At 36.7% G+C, this 18,728-nt stretch overlaps 1 protein-coding gene across 1 annotated transcript in view; it reads right to left on the reverse strand.

Moving 5' to 3' along the window:
* The window catches only part of col16a1 (collagen, type XVI, alpha 1), an 80,498-nt gene that overhangs the window by 53,441 nt on the left and 8,329 nt on the right, over nt 1-18,728 (reverse strand). Inside the window, 6 exon segments of the mRNA XM_051872744.1 lie at nt 3,152-3,226; nt 7,436-7,516; nt 8,033-8,314; nt 9,091-9,214; nt 14,249-14,366; nt 15,464-15,532. Of these exon segments, the coding sequence (XP_051728704.1) occupies nt 3,152-3,226; nt 7,436-7,516; nt 8,033-8,314; nt 9,091-9,214; nt 14,249-14,366; nt 15,464-15,532 (749 nt within the window).

The following is an 18,728-nucleotide window of genomic DNA, read 5'->3' on the forward strand; positions in this document are numbered from 1 at the left end:
TCCTTGACAAAAACGCTGTCTTAGTGTGGACAGAAGGCCAAAACTGAGAGAAAAAGAAGCGTTTTCAAACGTAAACATATTAGTGTGGCGACATGGCCTGAAATGAAAATTAAGTCATCATTTACTCACCCTGGTGTTGTTCTAATGCTGTATGCCCTTAATAATATTCATCTTAGGGTGAACTGTCCCTTTAACTGAACATATATTATGGACATATTATTATTTACAACTTATCAAACATTTGAAGGATAAATAAGCAGAAATAAGCCAATAATTAATGGTTAACTGATTTGAAATGCCTTTAGAATACTAATTTAGAAAATGATTCCCGTAGTGTATAAATCGTGCCATGCTGTCTAAATTCAGACAATTGCTCAATTTGGCTGGCATGGTCAAACATTAATTTGTTAGTGCTGCTCAGAGGGATGAAATGAGTAAATACTGAGACAGGACGTGGCATGAAAGCACACAAAGTGATACATCTAATGTGTACCAATGGAGCTAATTCCTCTGTCAGTATGGCAGCAGAGATTAAGAGCTTTTACACCACAAGATCAAACTACTGTAGTTATATAATTTCCACCTCAAATGTTCTACTGTTCTTGCGACTCTGAGAGTGATTCATGTCGAGATGTTTTTTCCACAAAAAGTGGGAGTTTAAGAACAACTACATATTGGTGCATGTGTAACTATGTGTGGATGTAACAAGCTGCTTTGAGTGTGTTTGGCTCTAATACAGAGCCCTCTGGATGTAATTATGTTGCATGTGTGAGTGTATACCAAACAATACACGTGGCAAGTGGAGAAGATATGCGACTAGTTGGAGACAAGCTGAAGTACCTTCACCAACCAGCTTTTTATTAGCCCTGCTAATGATCATGACTCACTGCTGCCAGGAGAAACAACAAGAACAGCCCACACCAACATCATTGAGAAACTGCTGATGAACTGTTTTTTTTCAGGGAAAATAGCATCCAAATACATGGTCTAAGTAGAAGTTTTTGTTATCTGGAAAAGACTGAACTAAGGTTATTCCTGGAGAAAGTAGAGACACAAACGTAGAATGATGCGATGTGGTCAGTGAAATTGCGTTTACTCATTGCTGCTGATGCAAACTTTAGCTCTATGTCATGCAACTTTGGTAGAGCTTTGTTTATAGTGTATGGTTGGCCAGCAGAAGGATTGTTTTAAAGGGATAGTTCATCCAAAATGAAAACTCTATCATTTACTCACCACTATGCTCCTCCTAACCAATATAATTGTTCTTTTTCCTTGGAACACTTGAGGAGGTATTTAGCCAAATGCCAAAGTGTCTTTTTTTATAAAATCAAAAGTCAAGTTTTAAAAAAAAAGACATTTTTCATATGTTTGAGAAAGAATGTATTACTAATATTAGTATTAGTAGTATTATAATAGTCGATCAAATGTTAGTCGACGAGAAGAAACTTAGTTGGCCAAATTTTGACATGCAAACATACATAGATTAAAATTTATTTAAATGGGATGAAAGATATAGAATGTACTGAATGACAAATATGCGCTATTATTAGGCGCCTATCCAAGTGTTCATGCAGAGTGTGGAAGCTAAATTAGTACCGCGATTTCGGCATGACATGTTTAACTTAACTGTCTATAGAGATGAGTCAGCATCGTCAACTTCATCTTTCAGTCAACACTGAGTTTATTAATAAATTAGTAAAATGTTCAGGAAGTCTCCTTTCTGTTTTTTCCGAGACATTTATAATTACTACCTTTGCAGGTGCACTGCGGCAAGCTTCATGCTTGCACTTGAATGCTAAATACATATTTTTAAAGGCTTATGGTTAAGTATCTCTCTGTAATGTAGAACAGTGATGGCAATGTTACATATAATATTCTTTCTCAGCCCTGAGACTCAAACCATTTTCCGATGCCACCTCCCCCCCAGTTTATACTTAAGTATTTAAATTAATATCATAAACATGCGACTAGTTGACTAATGGCTTAAATGAACGTCTAATAGTCAACTAAAATCTTTAGTCAGGGACAGCCCTATATATAATATAATATAATAATTTTTTAAAATGTGATTCTACGATCTGTGCAGTTTTTGCTTACCAAGCCTTAAAAACTATACATTTTATCAAAAAAAAATAATAATAATAAAATAAAATGCACATAAATACAGTGAGAACACATCTTAAACTGGAGATGAGGGCCAACAATTCAGTTAGCATGCAAAATTCCCACTAAAAATAGGAAAAAATATAATTATTATTTTTTTTTTTAAAAAGCAGTGGAAGCAGAGAATGTTTGATTTCAGCACTGCTACAGCCCACTGGGCATTGTTCATAAGAATTTACGTTCATTTCCAGTTTCTACAGAAGAGCTCATTCAGCTGCCTGATAGTGGGATGCTTAATGGCCACTAACTGTGTCATTTTATGTTGAATATATGAGGGTGAGAAATATTTATCAGCCTACATCACATCTTCATCTCATCTCTTCATCTATTTATGTGCTGTAATGCTGCTGGGATGAACCATTCATGTGTTCTAACAGGGGAAATGTACAAAAAAACTCAACTGGATGCTGCACATTAGTATATTATTAGCATATTTGCCTAAAGGGTAAACCTGGTAAACCTATTCTAGAAAGATCACCTCTCTGGGCTTTAGAAGGCATACACATGGGATTTGTTCTGTTTGCACCATTTTTAATTATTGGTTAATATGTACAAATGCATTTGATGGATGTCTTTGATCATTGTGTATCTGTGTTGCTTTTTTAAAATGGTGTTGAATACGAATAATTCAGTTTCTAGAGGCCTCTTCAACATATTCCATTCCACTGCATTCTTGTTGCTTATGAATGCATCCTGTTTGTACGCCCCCTTAATGGCTCCCACTGAGAGCAAGAACTTGTGTCTTCAAACACTTCAAACCATCTCAAGATCAGATCCCACATTCAAGAACTAACAAACCCTCTCTTAATTTCTGTAAGATCTATTCATTAGAGGCCCTTGCACACTTTCAGTGGCTCATGTTCAAGTGCAGCATTGAGAGATCTTGTTGCAAACAAATGAGTTTATGTGCTGTATTTCAATATTAACATTTCTACAACCTGTTTTTGGCTAAACAGGTTTTAACTGCACAAGATTAAGAATAATTTACCTCAGAGAAGGGATTGGGCACAAACTCCACCTGGTTCTCTGCAGCTCGTCGACTCTTGGGAGCATCTGGTGGGCACTATGGAAGCACAGAGGTCACAAGTCAAACCAATTTGATCATTGTTGTTATTGTTAAAGTCCCCTTATTATGCTTTTTTCAGATATTACCTTTCATGTAGTGTGTAATATAGCTGTTTTTGAATGTAAAAGGTCTACAAAGTTTCAAAGATTAAATGGAGTTATTGTCTCCTAAAAGAAAGAACTGATTCTGAACTGAAACAAGTCATCAGCCTACGTAGGTGTGTAACAAATTTGAATAATGCCAGCCTGTCGAGGAGATGCTGTTTTCTGTGCTGTGAAAGCAAATCCACTTTGCATGCACTTCCAAATGATAAGAACTCGGGCTCAAACTGATACGGTAAACCCTTTCAAACCCATTGTTAGGGTCCTTGCACACTGAGTTCAAAATTCTCGTCCGAAATTTTCACACGTTAAAAAATGAATATGACCTCAAGTTGTGTCAATCACGTTTACACAATGCCTCCGAAACTTTTCGTCCGTCATAAAAAAATTCGGATCGGGTTAAATTTTCGGTGTTTTTCGCATCCGTAGCAACGATTTTGAAAGGTGTTTTGACAATTCAGAGCAACCATACAAGCGAACGGCAAAATCCAGAATGGCGCCTGACAAGTTGATCTACTTCGTCTCGCAGCACAAAGTACTGTATGACAAACAAAGTGCGTAATACAAAGAGATGGCATATAAAGACAGATTGTGGCAGAAAAGCAAAGCCTCAAACTGAGCCACTGACATCCTTAAATAAACTTTGAATTGTTTGGGATAATCCCGCAGCTCCTTAATAAGGAGGTGGAACTGTCCTTCCTCTCTACGCAATCTCAGGATTGGATGGACCTAATATTTCCTCTTTCTTTTTCTCTTTTTAAGAGGACAGGGGACAACCAAATCATCCTCACTGCTTGAAGACTCCATTTTGTATTGTTTTGCAAATTTTTTCGCAACGGATTAATTAATACGCATCAGGCTCAGTATGTAAGGTTTCTGTGCGTGACGAATTTTTAGAATGGCGAATACGAAAAAACACACGAAAATTTCGGACTCAGTGTGCAAAGACCTTTACTGTTTGTATCACTGTGTATACAAGTGCTGAACAAGCCTCCAGAGCCGAAATTCAGATATGGTAATGGCCGTTTCATTTCTGACACGTGCTGTAAGCGGTAGACCAATCACAAGAGACTAGGCCATCTGACCAATCAGAGCAGAGTAGGAAGGGAGGGGTTTAGAGAGACCGAATCCTTTATTGAACCATTTAGACACTGTGAGAAAAGAAGTGATGCTACAATGTATATTATAAGAAAATTAAAGAGGTTTTTGACCTTGGATACATGAAAAAAACCTGTTGTAAGAGACCTCCAAAACAAAATTAGGAACCTTTAAATAGCATAATTGGAGCACTTTAATTAAAACTATTAAAACTACTTTATTTCATCAACTGAAATAAAGCCTAAATAAAATATAAATATTAGCTGAAAAACTTCAGAAATTAGAAAGGTTACTGAACTAAATACCTGAAATAAGTTTAGGCTGAAGCACTAAAATGACTAAAACTAAAACTGAAACAAAAATTAAAAACACTAAAACTAATAAAAATGACAAATGCACAAAACTAAATTGCTAAAACTTCAACTAAAATGAAAACTGCAAATATAAAAATAAAAGCTACTTCAAAATATGAATAAATACTATGATAGTATATAAATAATACAAAAATAACACTGGATTTCATGTACCGTAAATCATGCACACTTCCTGGTATTGATACTTTCAACAAATGTGGTCTTTCAAGACATCTGCAACATAAGACATCCTTTCCTCTGCGTCTCAAAGACGTATTCGCTGACTCCTCTGCTTTTAAAAAGCAACGTTAGAGCACGTGCATTCAGGGGGAAATAGTTGCCCTTGTTTCCATTTTAAGCACTGCTCGCAGGGAGCTTTGAGCATTCGCCCCAAAACAACAGAATACAAAGAACTTTGTTGGTTACATTTACAACAGAAACCTTCATGTTTTTGTCACATGGTTTTAATGTTATTCATATCTTACCTCACAAACAGGCAGCTAACATGTAAAGGGAATAATCACTGAATCATCCTTTCAGACTAAAAATGGTCCATCTGGCACGCAACTAATGATATCTAATAGTTCTTGGCTGTGAAATATCCTCTGATCCAAAATTGCATCAAATTCAGAATACCAGCTCAGAGCTGGCTGTGCTCTTATGTGCACTTGCTTTGTCAAATAAGTTTCACAGGTGACATTTCCTGATCTCTACCTTCTTTACTATTCATTCTGTGGGTGGCTGGATGCTTTTCATACAGGCTGAAGTTATCTGTGAGTGACGCATTCCTGTGAGCCTTTTCGATTTAGCAAGTCTTGCCAAAGCTCTGATCAATTCAGAGAGGAGAAACGCACCAAATTCCAAATCCTCAAATAAAGCAGCACTCCCACATCTATGACTCAGGCACTGTTCCTCCACCACAGCTGTCCCGATGGAAGCTGAGCCGCTGCTGGAGCTTGATCCATCAAGTAAAACTACAACAATGATTTTTTGACAGAAAGAACGCATCCATTCCCTTAGCAAAACATGAGTTTTGCCTCCGCTGTGATCATTGAAAACATGTGCAAGTGTTTCATCAGCTTAGGTGAAATATTACTTTATAATGCTGGGAAAAACACTCACCTATTTTTTTTTTTTTTTTTTACCTTCTTGGTTTTTTACCTTCTACCTATACTTGGTCTGTGGTAGGTTCAATCCATTAGGTTTACCCTATAGATCTAAACCTATAGATTTAATGGTTTAATTTACATGCATGAGATCATTCATTGTTAAATGACTCTGTATAGGACTCAACTTTCACAATTACTTTGATGCAAACTGCTTCATATTCAAAGAAACTAATTAAACTAATTATTTTCTCTCTGACTTATCTGGCTCTCTGACCATTTTTTTTCCTCTTATTTTCATTACACTTTATTTTAAGGAGTTCTTGTTGTACATTTAAGTACTGAGTAATAATATTAATTAAATACATGTACTTACTATAGTTAGGCCTAGTATTAGGTTTGGTTTAGGGTTAGTTCTATGTAGTCAGGGTCAGTGTTGGCCAGTGTAATGCATTACACGTAACTTGAGTTACGTAATCAGATTACTTTTTTCAAGTAACTAGTGAAGTTTTTTCAATTTACAACAAAATATTGAAGTTACTTTTTCAAATAAGTAACGCAAGTAACGCATACGTTTCCTTCAAAAGTAATGTAGCAAATTACTTTTCATAAAAAGTAACTAAGTAACGCAATTAGTTACTTTTTTAGGGAGTAACACAATATTGTAATGCATTACTTTTAAAAGTAACTTTCCCCAAAACAGGGCCACATTTAGTCCCAGCCACTGTGGTTAGTGGTTTTCCAAAGTTACAAGCCACTCAGCAAAATTTTGTTGTTGAGAATTTTCTTTTTATTAGGGGTATGACGACACACTTAGCTCACGAGACAATACATTAAATATTAGGTTTACGGGAACAAGAGGATTTTTTGACACTATTTTTAAGAAAGTACTTGTTTCAGTAAGTTGCAACATTTCTAATTTTTGTTTATGTTTTTTTTTAAGTTTAAGTATTTCATTTAATATTTATAGATATTTTACTTTAATTAACAAAAATGATTTTAAAAGTTACAATAACAACACTAATACTATATCGTCTAATCAAACAACTTAATTCAATGGTTTAGTTGTACAGTTTTTTTCTTTTGTGGTTGCCCAGAAAAATGCGGACAAACATTAATATTGAGCCTTTCCATATCTTTTATGCTACAAAATGAAATAAATTATTGACAGTCTGATTTATCAGACAAATTGAATGCTGATAATATCTATGTCGAATAATAGAAGTGATTCCCTTTTCCTTTTGTTACAGTACAAAACCTACCAAACAGCCTTGGATAACATTTTCTATTTTTTGTTCGTTCTGTAAACATTGTCCAAACAAGTGTTGTTTTTGCTGTGTACATCTCATTTTAAACTGAAATGGGTACATATTTCCATTATATTTGCCATCAGGCACCCTGCTGTCTAGTATATAACAGTATACAAAGCCATTTAACTGCCCATAGTGGCCGACCACTAATAGAAATGAATACACTACACAAAATAACTTTGATATTTGGCATAATACCATGTACAAGAGCATTTTCTGGTGTTTTTAACAGTATTACCCGAGCTCCAGGTATCTCACAGCAGGCCTCCTGGATAGCCAGAGTGGGGTCACAATACACCATCACTTGCTGAACGTCAATCTGAAGAAAGAAAAAGAAAGAAAGCATATTAAAAGCAGACCAAGAACAGAGAAAATGAGCTTTTTAAATGCTGGACCCCCACTGCTTTACATATGACCACTTACATGATCATTTCGCTAAGTGGTTGGATTAACGAACTAATTAATTAGTAATGGATGAAGCTCGTTTAGGCTACCACGGGCTGTTCTTTTCATCTTTTTTGAGCTGAGTGAGCTCAGTAGAGCTAGCCCTGAAGAGAAGCGCCTGTAGTCTTCCTGTCTCTCATACATCCACAGACACGCCCCTGCCACATTTCCCCTGCAGACAGGATGCCTAGGGCAAAACCTGCGGGAAGCTGGCTTATAGGAAACATCAACTTCCAACTACTCTATTAGCAGTGTAGTGCTCAATTAACAGAGGAGCTGGAGGCTTCTGCAGTCATTCATCTAATTGACATCCTTGTATTCTAAGCATTGTCCTTTGGAAAAGGCTTAAAATACAGCTTCAATCATTTGTAGGATCACCAGAGTTCCTCACCTCCACAGGGGCAGCATCAGTAGCCCTCATACCCAACAGCGTGTGTCCATTGATGGGCAATTGACCACGGAGCTCCAGAGGCTTGTTCTCAATGGAGCTGCAGTCCACGTGCAAGGAGGCCGCATTACTTTGCAGGCTCAGAGCCACCTTATGCCAGCGCATGTCCTTCAGGGATTCCACACCCTCACCGTCGAACACGCATCCCACCATGGGCCCTTCAGAGTCGGCCCCTCTCGCCCGCAGGGCCAGGTTGCCATCTGGACCATTCCAGTCCAGTGAGAACTAAAGGAGCATGATAAATAGGGAAAAAGACTGTTTTATTTTAAATGTGATTTTGTTGAAGCTGCAGTACAGGGTCCAAATTTAGCTTTTTTCCATACCTGTTGGTCATTAATATTTCCTTTAGCCAAGTTTTTAATTTTTTCATAACAATACACTACCGTTCAAAAGTTTGGGCTCATTTTTTTTTTTTTTAATTAATACTTTTATTGAGCAAGTATGCATTAAATTGATCAAAAGTGACAGTAAAGACATTTATAATGTTAGAAAATATTTTCATTTCAAATAAATGCTGTTCTTTTGAACTTTCTATTCATCACAGAATCCTGAAAAAACTAATTTTCGACAGAAATATTAAGCATCAAAATGGTTTTCAACATTAATGATCATAATAAATGTTTCTTGAGCAGTAAATCAGCTATTATAATGATTTTCTGAAGGATCGTGACACTGAAGACTGGAGTAATGATGCTGAAAATTTAACAGTTTATGTGCCAAAGCCAAGTTTCTCACATAAAGACAATAACATAGTGCTAGTTTTGGACCTTGCTGTAGCATAATAATCAAGCACTAGCTTGCTGTTAAATTGAAATACATATGTTATGAAAAGAAGGATACAAGAATTCTACACGTGTCACGGTTAAGAGTGCTACCTTCTGCACCACTCAGTCCGACACAAAATAACAATATCTAAAAAATAAAAGCGATTCGAATTTTATGATTTAGCATGCAGTCCTATAATTATCATTTCCTGAAGACACAATAGACTTGACACACACCTGAGGATACCCGTGCTCATCTGAGATCTGGAACAGGTAAATGTTATCATTCAAAGATTTCTTCTTCAGCAACATGGTGAAGACCAGGGTGAACTCCTCTGGAAGTCCATGAGGAAACACTTGACTGAGGAGACAAGCATGTGGTTAGACTGCAGCATACGAACAAACAAATAAACATGGAGCAGGTGGGTTGTAATTGTACAGAATCAGTCTGAATGGTAGCAGAAGTGGGAGCATCTCTGTATTAATGATGCTGTGGATACAGATAGAGGGATAACCCCTGACACTAATTTCGAAAAGAAATACAGCTCAGCAATCCTCATCTTCATTCTCAACTTCCATCTCTTGCTAGATAAACAGTTTGCCTGCCTCTTGGTGGGTCAAGGGCAGACAAACTCCAGGAATGTGTTCACCATCTCAAATACACACAAACATAGACTCAGTGCTGGCTGGGGTTTATTCACGCACAAATCATGGAACGACGGGAAGCTGATCATAAACGCATATACATGCATGCATAACATGCACCACAATGAGCAGGAAGCTTGTTTGTCTCTAAAATGAGGTGACAATGATTTATAACAGAGAGCTGGAATCCAGAGTAATAACAGTGAGGCTGGCCTCCTCAAGGAAAAAATGAAATCAGGACTAAGCACTAGAGAGAAAGAGAGAGAGTTTGTACAGGATGAAACGTGTTATGACAGGGGCTGAGGTACACATTTCTTTCAAAGATTTCTTGTAGATATTACTGAACAAAACTACTCCACTGAAAGGGCCATCATAAATCAAAGATTAATGATTTTTAATTTCATTATTGGAGACAGTAGGTCTATATTTTGAGACACTTTATAGAATAGAGCTGCATGATATATTGGTGGCCAGTAACAAGGAATGTTCAGTTATTATGGAATGCCAACAGTGGAATTACAGCCATTTTTTAGCCGATAATTTGTTACGGTATATTTAATAGCTGCATTTTTTTTTAATAATGTGTGTATAAGAACTAAACAGGCATATGTGCACGATGTGTAAATGCGGCCTATAAAACTGCAGTGTTTTTTAGCCAAGTTAACATGTCATGTTGCTCTCAAGAACTACACACCTTTTTGCATTATGTTTGGGCATGTTTTGATTGGGATCATCTGTTAAAAGTAACAAAATCACATTGTCATATTCTGATAATATTTCTGTGTTTTTAAAATTGCTTTAAGACTTTTGAAATGCGACATGTGTCACTTTTAAATCAACGTACCGATCTGAGTCTAGGAGATAAGCATATTTACTTACAGACAAGCCTGGGGTTTATATTAGGAACAATGAGCAACAAATTAGCAGTTTATATTAGCAACAGAGAGTTAATAATCTGCTGCGCTCCGTCAAGCTGTTTTTAATGTGCAAACAGGCCTTTACATGTGTGTCTGAGCGTTTAATAAAGTAAATACACAACCGTTTATACATTAATTTTTCGTAGCTGATCTGTACAGGTGGAGCTGGGGGAGGTGGAGGGTTTCTGAAAGTGCGCTGCAAACTGTTATGGCAGACGCTGACCAAGTATTTGAAAGATGAGCAGCAAGATCATTGGCTACTGATACAGCAGGAACCAATCAGCTGTGCCCTATAGAGAATGATATGCAAGCAGTTAAGGACCGACTCATCAGTCTGCGCCATCTAGAGTTTCATGACAGAACTTTGTATTTATAATGTTAAAAATGATTTCTATTTCAAATAAACGCTGTACTACTGAACTTTCTAAAACGTTTGTATGGTTTCCACAAAAATATTAACCAGCACAATTGTTTTCAACATTGATAATAATAAATGTTTCTTGAGCATCAAATCACCATATGTGAATGATTTCTGAAGAATCATGTGACATTGAAGACTGGAGTAATGATGCTGAAAATTCAACTTTGGCATCACAGAAATAATTTACACTTTAAAACAGAAAACATTTGTTTTCATAATATTAATTTTTTTCTGTATTTTGAATCAAATAAATGCAGTCTTGGTAAGCATAAAAAACTTATTTCAAAAACATTACCGACGTCAAATGTTTGAATGGTAGTGTATATGACTAAAACAAACATACTTGTTGCAGACCTTTCCACTGATATAAAATGCATAAAGTGATTTGTATGGTATTTCAGCAAATCCTGTTATGGTTATTATGAGCATATTTCATAAATTAATAACAGAACATTTCTAATGTGTAAGCTAATTAAAAAGAGTTGGACATATCGCCTATGTTAATTGTAAAGTTCAGTGTTTTTAAACAACACTTATTAGGTGTGAAGTGAGTAGTTTTAATTAATTAGCTAATTAGCTATAAAAAGCAAAATGCTTCACTATCAGTATCAGCCAAAACAAGCTGCTGATTATCTGTTATTCTTATCAGCCCCCGATTTTCTGTACTTCTTCTCGGACACAAATACAAAGACCTGGGTAAACACACTCAAACATAAACCCTCCATCTCTCTCCCAGGTAAGGTGAAATCCGAGATAAAGGGGTAGACAGTTCTATTACAGGCCAAGTCTAAGCTAAGAGAATGACTAACACAGAGGTGGCCTAACAATATAAACACCATCTGCTGCTATCAAATATCAGAGACCAGCTGACAAGACTTTACATTAAACTTTATCTCATAGAAAGAGAACGTAGGAGAGCATTTATGTAGGAAGAATCTTGTTTTTTCTTTTCCCCCTCTGCGGTAAGCCGGCCATATTGAGTGAGATTCAAGTGCAGGCTCTTGCTCTCTTTCTGGCTGCAAGATGAGATTTAGAGCAGGAGAAAAAGAACTCAGGTTTCAAATGGGGAAAGCACCTGGGGCTCTGGAAAACCCATTCTTAGAGAGGAACTCCCTGATGATGGGGGGATTTGGGTATGTCTGTGTGTATGTGTATCTTTGCTTCTCCTTTCAAAGTTTCAGAAAGTCAAACTGTACAACTTTCAACCATAAGAATTATTATTACAGCTAAAGGAGACATGAAATGTAACAAGAAAGCATTTTGTAAACTAACATTTGCTAATATGTTAGTTTACAAAATGCTTTCTTGTTCCATTTCATGTTTCCTTTAGCTGTAATAATAATTGTCTTATGACCACATTTTGTGAAATTGTTGTGATCTGATTGTAAAATAATAACAAGGGTTTCTGAATTCTACATACTGTATAGCCCCTTTAATTAAGTGCATCATCTGTGAATTTGAAGTGCACTTTCTCTTTTTGGAACTTTCACTACTTATAAAACTATTTTTAACACCATTTATAAAAACGCCATTAAATAGTGCACAAATACGCAAATTGGGACGAACCTATAAAGAGAAGAGTTAATGGTCTTGCCAGACTTCCATCTAACATCTGGATCCAAATCCCTAACCTTTAAGTAACATTTCTTGCAATGCACCATCAGCACAAAGATAAGCTGTGTCAGATCCTCATGTTTATTTGCAACTGCCAAGCAGCTTTCTCTAAAGAGAGTGTCAGCCAGAGAACAGCTTCCATCTTACAACAGGGAGATAAACAGCAGCTCAAGCACTATTAGAGACAAACAGAACACTTGTCCAAACATCTGAAAACTAATGGATAACTATCTAGGAGGGATGGAGAAAAAGATAGTGTGTCCATTATAATGTTCATGTCACTCAAAACCTCTACAGGCTAGAGGCTATATATGATGAATGTGATGAAACCAATTAAACTTATTTTAAAGACAAATTTAAATGATCAGAATATGTCCTACTTTACCTGTGGTCACCATATCTTCCTCCAAATTGTTTACAGAGTTTGTTAGAGGATTAAAGGCACACTATGTACATTTTCACCTCTAGAGGTCGCTTATTTAAAACAAAGGCATAGCTGGATGACGCCTTGATTTCACGGAATCACAGGAAGCCTTGTCTTCATGTCTACAGCCGGTGGAAAAGAATCAGGATGGGACTTGGGCAGAAATCGTATTCATGGATGAGATTATTAACACTACTGTAGTATGAAGCAGGGCTGTGCGAGCAGAAATGAGGCAGCTGGAGCGATTGCTAATGAGAGATGAGCGCGACACACGTCTCGTCACAAGTCAACAAAATATATAACATTGTTCTAGTGGTTTTTGGATATTTTAACACTATAAATCTGAAAATTAGCCTGTACAACACAAAGTTACCTAACCTCTTATAGGAAAGGCAGCCCTCCTGTCCATTTAGGGCTTTTGAAGGACATAATTTTTTTGTGTGTGAGTGTGTGTGTGTGTGTGTGTTTGTGAGAGAGAGAGTTCATGATATAGGGCTGAATTCAGCTTGATTGAGACACTTTTTCCAAGTCATCTCAATCGCAAAAAGTGTCCCAATCACCCTGAATTCACTCCTACTGTATATACTGCAGATTGAGGACAGAGCAAGTACAAAAAGAGTATAAAAAGGTTCTACAGTGCAGCACAAGATCGAGAGCTTCAGAATTACTCTTCTGACCTATTTGGCTCAAACATTCGAACTCTCATTTCTGTTAAGTCTAGAGAAAAGGATAACAGGAAATTCTAATAAGGAACCTGATATGTAGTCTAAACCAATGCAAACTGACTTTGTCATCCCAACATACAGTACCAGAGAACTCAGAGGAAACAGAACGCATTAGCTTATATCATTGTCATTTTTCATCTATGCACGGCTCAATGAAAGCATTGTCATAAAACGGATTGCTACTGTGGCTTGAGGTCTCACCAAAAGCACTTAAAGTTATTGTTAATAAAAAATTTAACAGCGTTTCTGTGGAAAAGCACAAGGCAGCATGTAATCTGTTGAAATGTTTATTTGCAGAGAGATGGACATAACATAAGGAGGAAGTCAAAATCTCTCTGGTATCATTATTGTGATTCTTTCATGATGCTACTGTAAATGTTAGACCAAATAACAGCCAACAGCCAGGAATTCAAGGCTTGTACTGACCTGCTAGAATACGTTGGTAGTTCTGCAATTATAGCTTATTGAACTGTATTGCTTTTAGAGGATGAACAGACTCCATAGTCTGAGAGAGAGTGGAAGTGCAGTTATTTATATAATTGACCCTGAAGGGTCACCGAAAATGATGGAAATTAACTTTCCCTCTCTCTGAATCTCTGAGGAAAAATAGATAAGAAAAACAGGAAGAGGAAAGGTAAAAACAAATTACTCTGTAGGTTGGATGAGTTGGACTTTCCCAAGCCGAAGGATGACAGGCCCTCTCGGATTTCGGATTTTCTTGACCTCGCTGTTCTTCAGCAGGGAGAAACGACGCGCCAGATTGAAACCTGCAGATAGGGCGATAAATCCATTTACCACCCCACAGGCTAATGAATCAGTGGACTGCCATTTGACATGTCCTACGCTATGTATCATCTCTGCTGAGGCAGTTTTCAATTCATGTCAGGAACCTTAATAGTGTGGCATCTGTGACAGTTTTCAATTCATGTAAGGCCAAAGGAGGAATCTTAATACTGTGAGTATCTATATCTTTCAGCTCATAGACTATTCCTTAGACTGCTTTATGGGCAGTTGGACTTTTATTAAGTGTATTAAAAGGCTGGAATGATTACAGATGGCAGTGCATTCACATAATTATATTGAGTGAACATCTTTCCCATTTTTGGGTATAAAGTGTGCAGAAATAATTGGGTGGTTAACGGCATATGAATGGAGTAGAAGCCAGTGATGGTAATATAAATATATTCAAAAATATAAATAAATAAAACATAATATATAAATATATTCAAATAGAAAACAGTTATTTTAAAATGCAATAATATTTCATAATATTACTGTTTTTACTGTATTATGGTCAAATAAATGCAGCCTTGGTGAACACACACACACACACACACACACACACATTTATATATATATATATATATATATATATATATATATATTACCCATTAATATAATTAAATTGAATTTAAAAAGTCCTGTGTGAATGGGCCCTAAACAGTGTTTCTGCATTTTCATAAACATAAAATTCTAAGAATAGAGATAGTTCACTCAAAATGAAAATGATGTCTTATCACCATCATTTCACTCAAACCTCATATGCTTTTTGAGGCATGATTTTTAGTGAATAATAACTTAAATGTGGTCTGTTCCTCACACAAAGCTATCATATTTCTTTAAAACACATGCAATATAGTGTACAAGTCATATGGACTAATTTTATGGTCCTTTTTGGAGCTAGACAACCATCCACCACCATTCACTTTTGTTGTATGGAAAAGAGTAGGTTGGACATTCAACTAAATGTCTTCTTTTGTGCTCCATAGGAGAAGGAAATCATGTGGCATGACTTGAGGGTGAGTATGACAGAATTTTTCATTTTTGGCTTCTTTAAAGAAGATCTATTGGCAGCAGTCTTTACCTGTAATGTTGTGTCTGGCAGTTTGAGGAAACTTCCAGTCTTCTACCTGTATGGACGGGCAGCTGACACCTGTAGAAAAAGAGAAGCAGTCAAGTTGCAGCAGATCTTGTCCTGCCATCTGTGAAAGGTCTTGCATAAAACAACTTGTACAACCAATCATGAAGAGTCCTGTCAAAACTTGGTCCTGAACATGAGGTGAACGAGTTGAGGCATTCAATGATTGTCTGAGGGAGACAGACACCATCTCAGACATAAATGGAGCTAAAAATAACATGCTCTTCTCTGGGGGAATCACTCTCCCAATCTAACTGCATGGTGGCAAAGACAATGACAGGTGGTCTGACACACTCTCAACTGATGGGCAACATGTGAAAAAGACAAAGTTCATACAATCTAATCAAGTAGCCGTTTCACTCAGATATACGTCACAATAGGGAAGAATAGACAATTATATCTTCAGTTTTATGGCGACTTTAAGGGGGCATTAATGGGCATCCTTCCTCATTTTTATTACTGTAGATGAGAAAACTTTAACTCGTACCTTTTTTTGCCCACAACTATTGTGCAACTTGATGTAAACAAGTTTTCAGGGAGGAAGTTGCATTTAAAATCTACTCAAAATTGTGAAAGGGCATTATGACTCTGTATTAGAGATGTCCTAATACTAAATTTCTCTGCCAATTATTCAGAATGATATCTGCCGATACCGATACTGATAGTTTGATTTTCTCTCTCAACTAATGCTGTAAAGTATACAGGCTATTTATTTTATATATATAATAATTACACAAATATATACCACTCAGTTGCACATTAGATAGTTTTCATAAACACGTATCTTCTCCATGACAAATTTATTCAAACATACATATATAATTAAGAGTAAATAAGCTCCTCTCTAGTGTTTTTTATGGCTAACTAACAAACTGTGAACATTGGACACCTTTCCTGAGGTAAATGCAATATTAAGTGATATATTGTTCTCAAGTTGTGATTAAGCAATTACATGTGACATGATACATTTTGGCAAGTTTTGTTGTACTATATTTTTCAACATCTTTTGATATTCCTGCATGTTTTTTCATGCTATAACTTGTATTAAAATGGAAGAAAAGACTTGCGCTGCCATTTGAACTGAGGCACTACAGCGATCTGTCACGTCACATTTAAGAGCATCAAAATGCCAATTATTGCTTGATTTTTATGATAAAATGGACAGAATTTGAAAGCTGAGACTTCTTATCAGAAGTAACAAAGCACAAAAGATCTTTGTGACTATTGGATGGAAGGCACACTACAAATAACGTTTGTGTAGGGAAAAAAACATGGACCTGGAAATTTTGGCTTGAACTATGGGTTATTCATAGGGTCAAATAGAGCTTGCTTTAATGTCGCTATGTTTTAATTGTTAATACGTTATTGTCGCATTAATTTCGACAGCCCTAATTCAACATAAGAGACATTTTCTTCACAGTACGAGTTGCAGTCTGACTGCAATCTTTCCAGCCCCCTTTTGATTGAAAGGATATAATCGGCCCTGATCATCGGCTGTTTTTATACAATAAAAACATATAGTGAAACTAATTGCTTCTATTGGCCAATACTGATTATTGGCCGATAAATCGGTACATCCCTACTCTGCATATATCTTTCCATGCCTTTTCTCATGATCCAAAAACACTGAAAAGTTCAGTTTAGGACAAGGCATTTAAAAAAAAAAAAACTTTTTTCTTTGTGAAGAAGCATGTCAGAGGTGTCTGAGACGAGAAAAGTTTTTAATCAGCATGGTTTGATTGGCTCAAAGACACATACATCAATCAAAGTGCATTAGCAAGTTACTGCGGTGTAGGGAACTGTCACTTAGAAGTTTCAGAGATCAGATGAGTATGAGAATCTCAAGCAATAAAAGAAAGAAGCAGCTCAGAGCCGTCTTGTTGAGCTTCTAGTGGCGGAGGAGAGCAGGTGATGGGTTTTCCAACTCGTATTCTTGCCCTGTCAAGTTACAAAGAGCTCTTTTTAAATCTACAACACCTGAATCTCTCCACAGCCAACTCAGCACATACAGATAGGGAGGAAATGTCTCCAACAAAAACTTATCTGACAGATAAAGAATTCATTTTGAATTGTTCTCGCATTTTCACTTTTTGAAATCAGACAGACTCGGCTAAATCCCTTTTCTTCTTGGTTCTACAAAGCCCCTATGCTTTCACACGGCAAAAAGGCGGGATTAAGATGCGGAGATGTCAGGGAGGAGATAGGAAAGCTGGAGGCGGCTCTCGCTCCCGAGGCAATGATGGAAAGTTGAATGCAGGGGGAGGAGAAGTGCATTTCAAATGCATGGAGAACAGACACGTCATCAAGCATTGCAGACAGGGCTAGAGTTTGAAGTGGAGTGAAAGTTTCTGGGGTTTAGGATTTCATACGTTAAGAGTCAGCATTCTTTTAATTTAGAGATATGTAGCTGTACAAGCTGCTTCACTGTTAGACTCTTTTGAGGTTCTTAGAAATAAGAAAATCCTTCACTTGCCAAAAGAATGAAATATAAAAACACATCCACTTTATAGAGGGTAGAAGAAAAATGTTGGGAGAAAAAAAATAAGGAACAGAAACATTTCACCTTGCCTGGATTCAGTCAAAATGTCTCCTCATTAACATTATCTGGAAAGCTCATATATGTGAAATACTGTGTCTTACCCTTGTTCAGATTCACTCCTGCGGCCTCTGCTCTATTTGTCCCTGATTGCATATTGTTTATTGTATATTTTTAGGTCTCACATTTGGCCTGAAGAAACTCATTAAGGAGAAAGTCAACTGGGGATTTGCAGAGCTGGGGGTGAGAAACGACATCCCAGAGATGCCATCCACACTGTGAAATGCAAGCCCAGGGTAATTGGAGGTGGTTGAATGTGGGAATGTGGGTTAGTTTGTTAGCTCAAGCAATCATGCATCACTTCTGAGGACAGTTATACATGGTGATGAAATGGTAAATGGTGCACTCAGAACAAAAATGCACAAGGGAAAAAAGTCATATAAAAGTCACAAAATATTTTCAAACATGCATGAAGTAAATTAGCATCCATTTTGATTTCATGATGACTTTAAAGGGTTAGTAAAGACTAAAGACATATTAAAACAGTTCATGTGAGTAGAGTGGTTCAACCTTAGTGTTATGAAGCGACAAGAACACTTTCTGTGCGCCAAAAAACAAAATAACGACTTTTCAAATATATCTAGTGATGGCCGATTTCAAAACACTGCTTCGAAG

The sequence above is a fragment of the Ctenopharyngodon idella genome, chromosome 19 (genome assembly GCF_019924925.1).
Source record: "Ctenopharyngodon idella isolate HZGC_01 chromosome 19, HZGC01, whole genome shotgun sequence".
Lineage (NCBI taxonomy): Eukaryota > Metazoa > Chordata > Actinopteri > Cypriniformes > Xenocyprididae > Ctenopharyngodon > Ctenopharyngodon idella.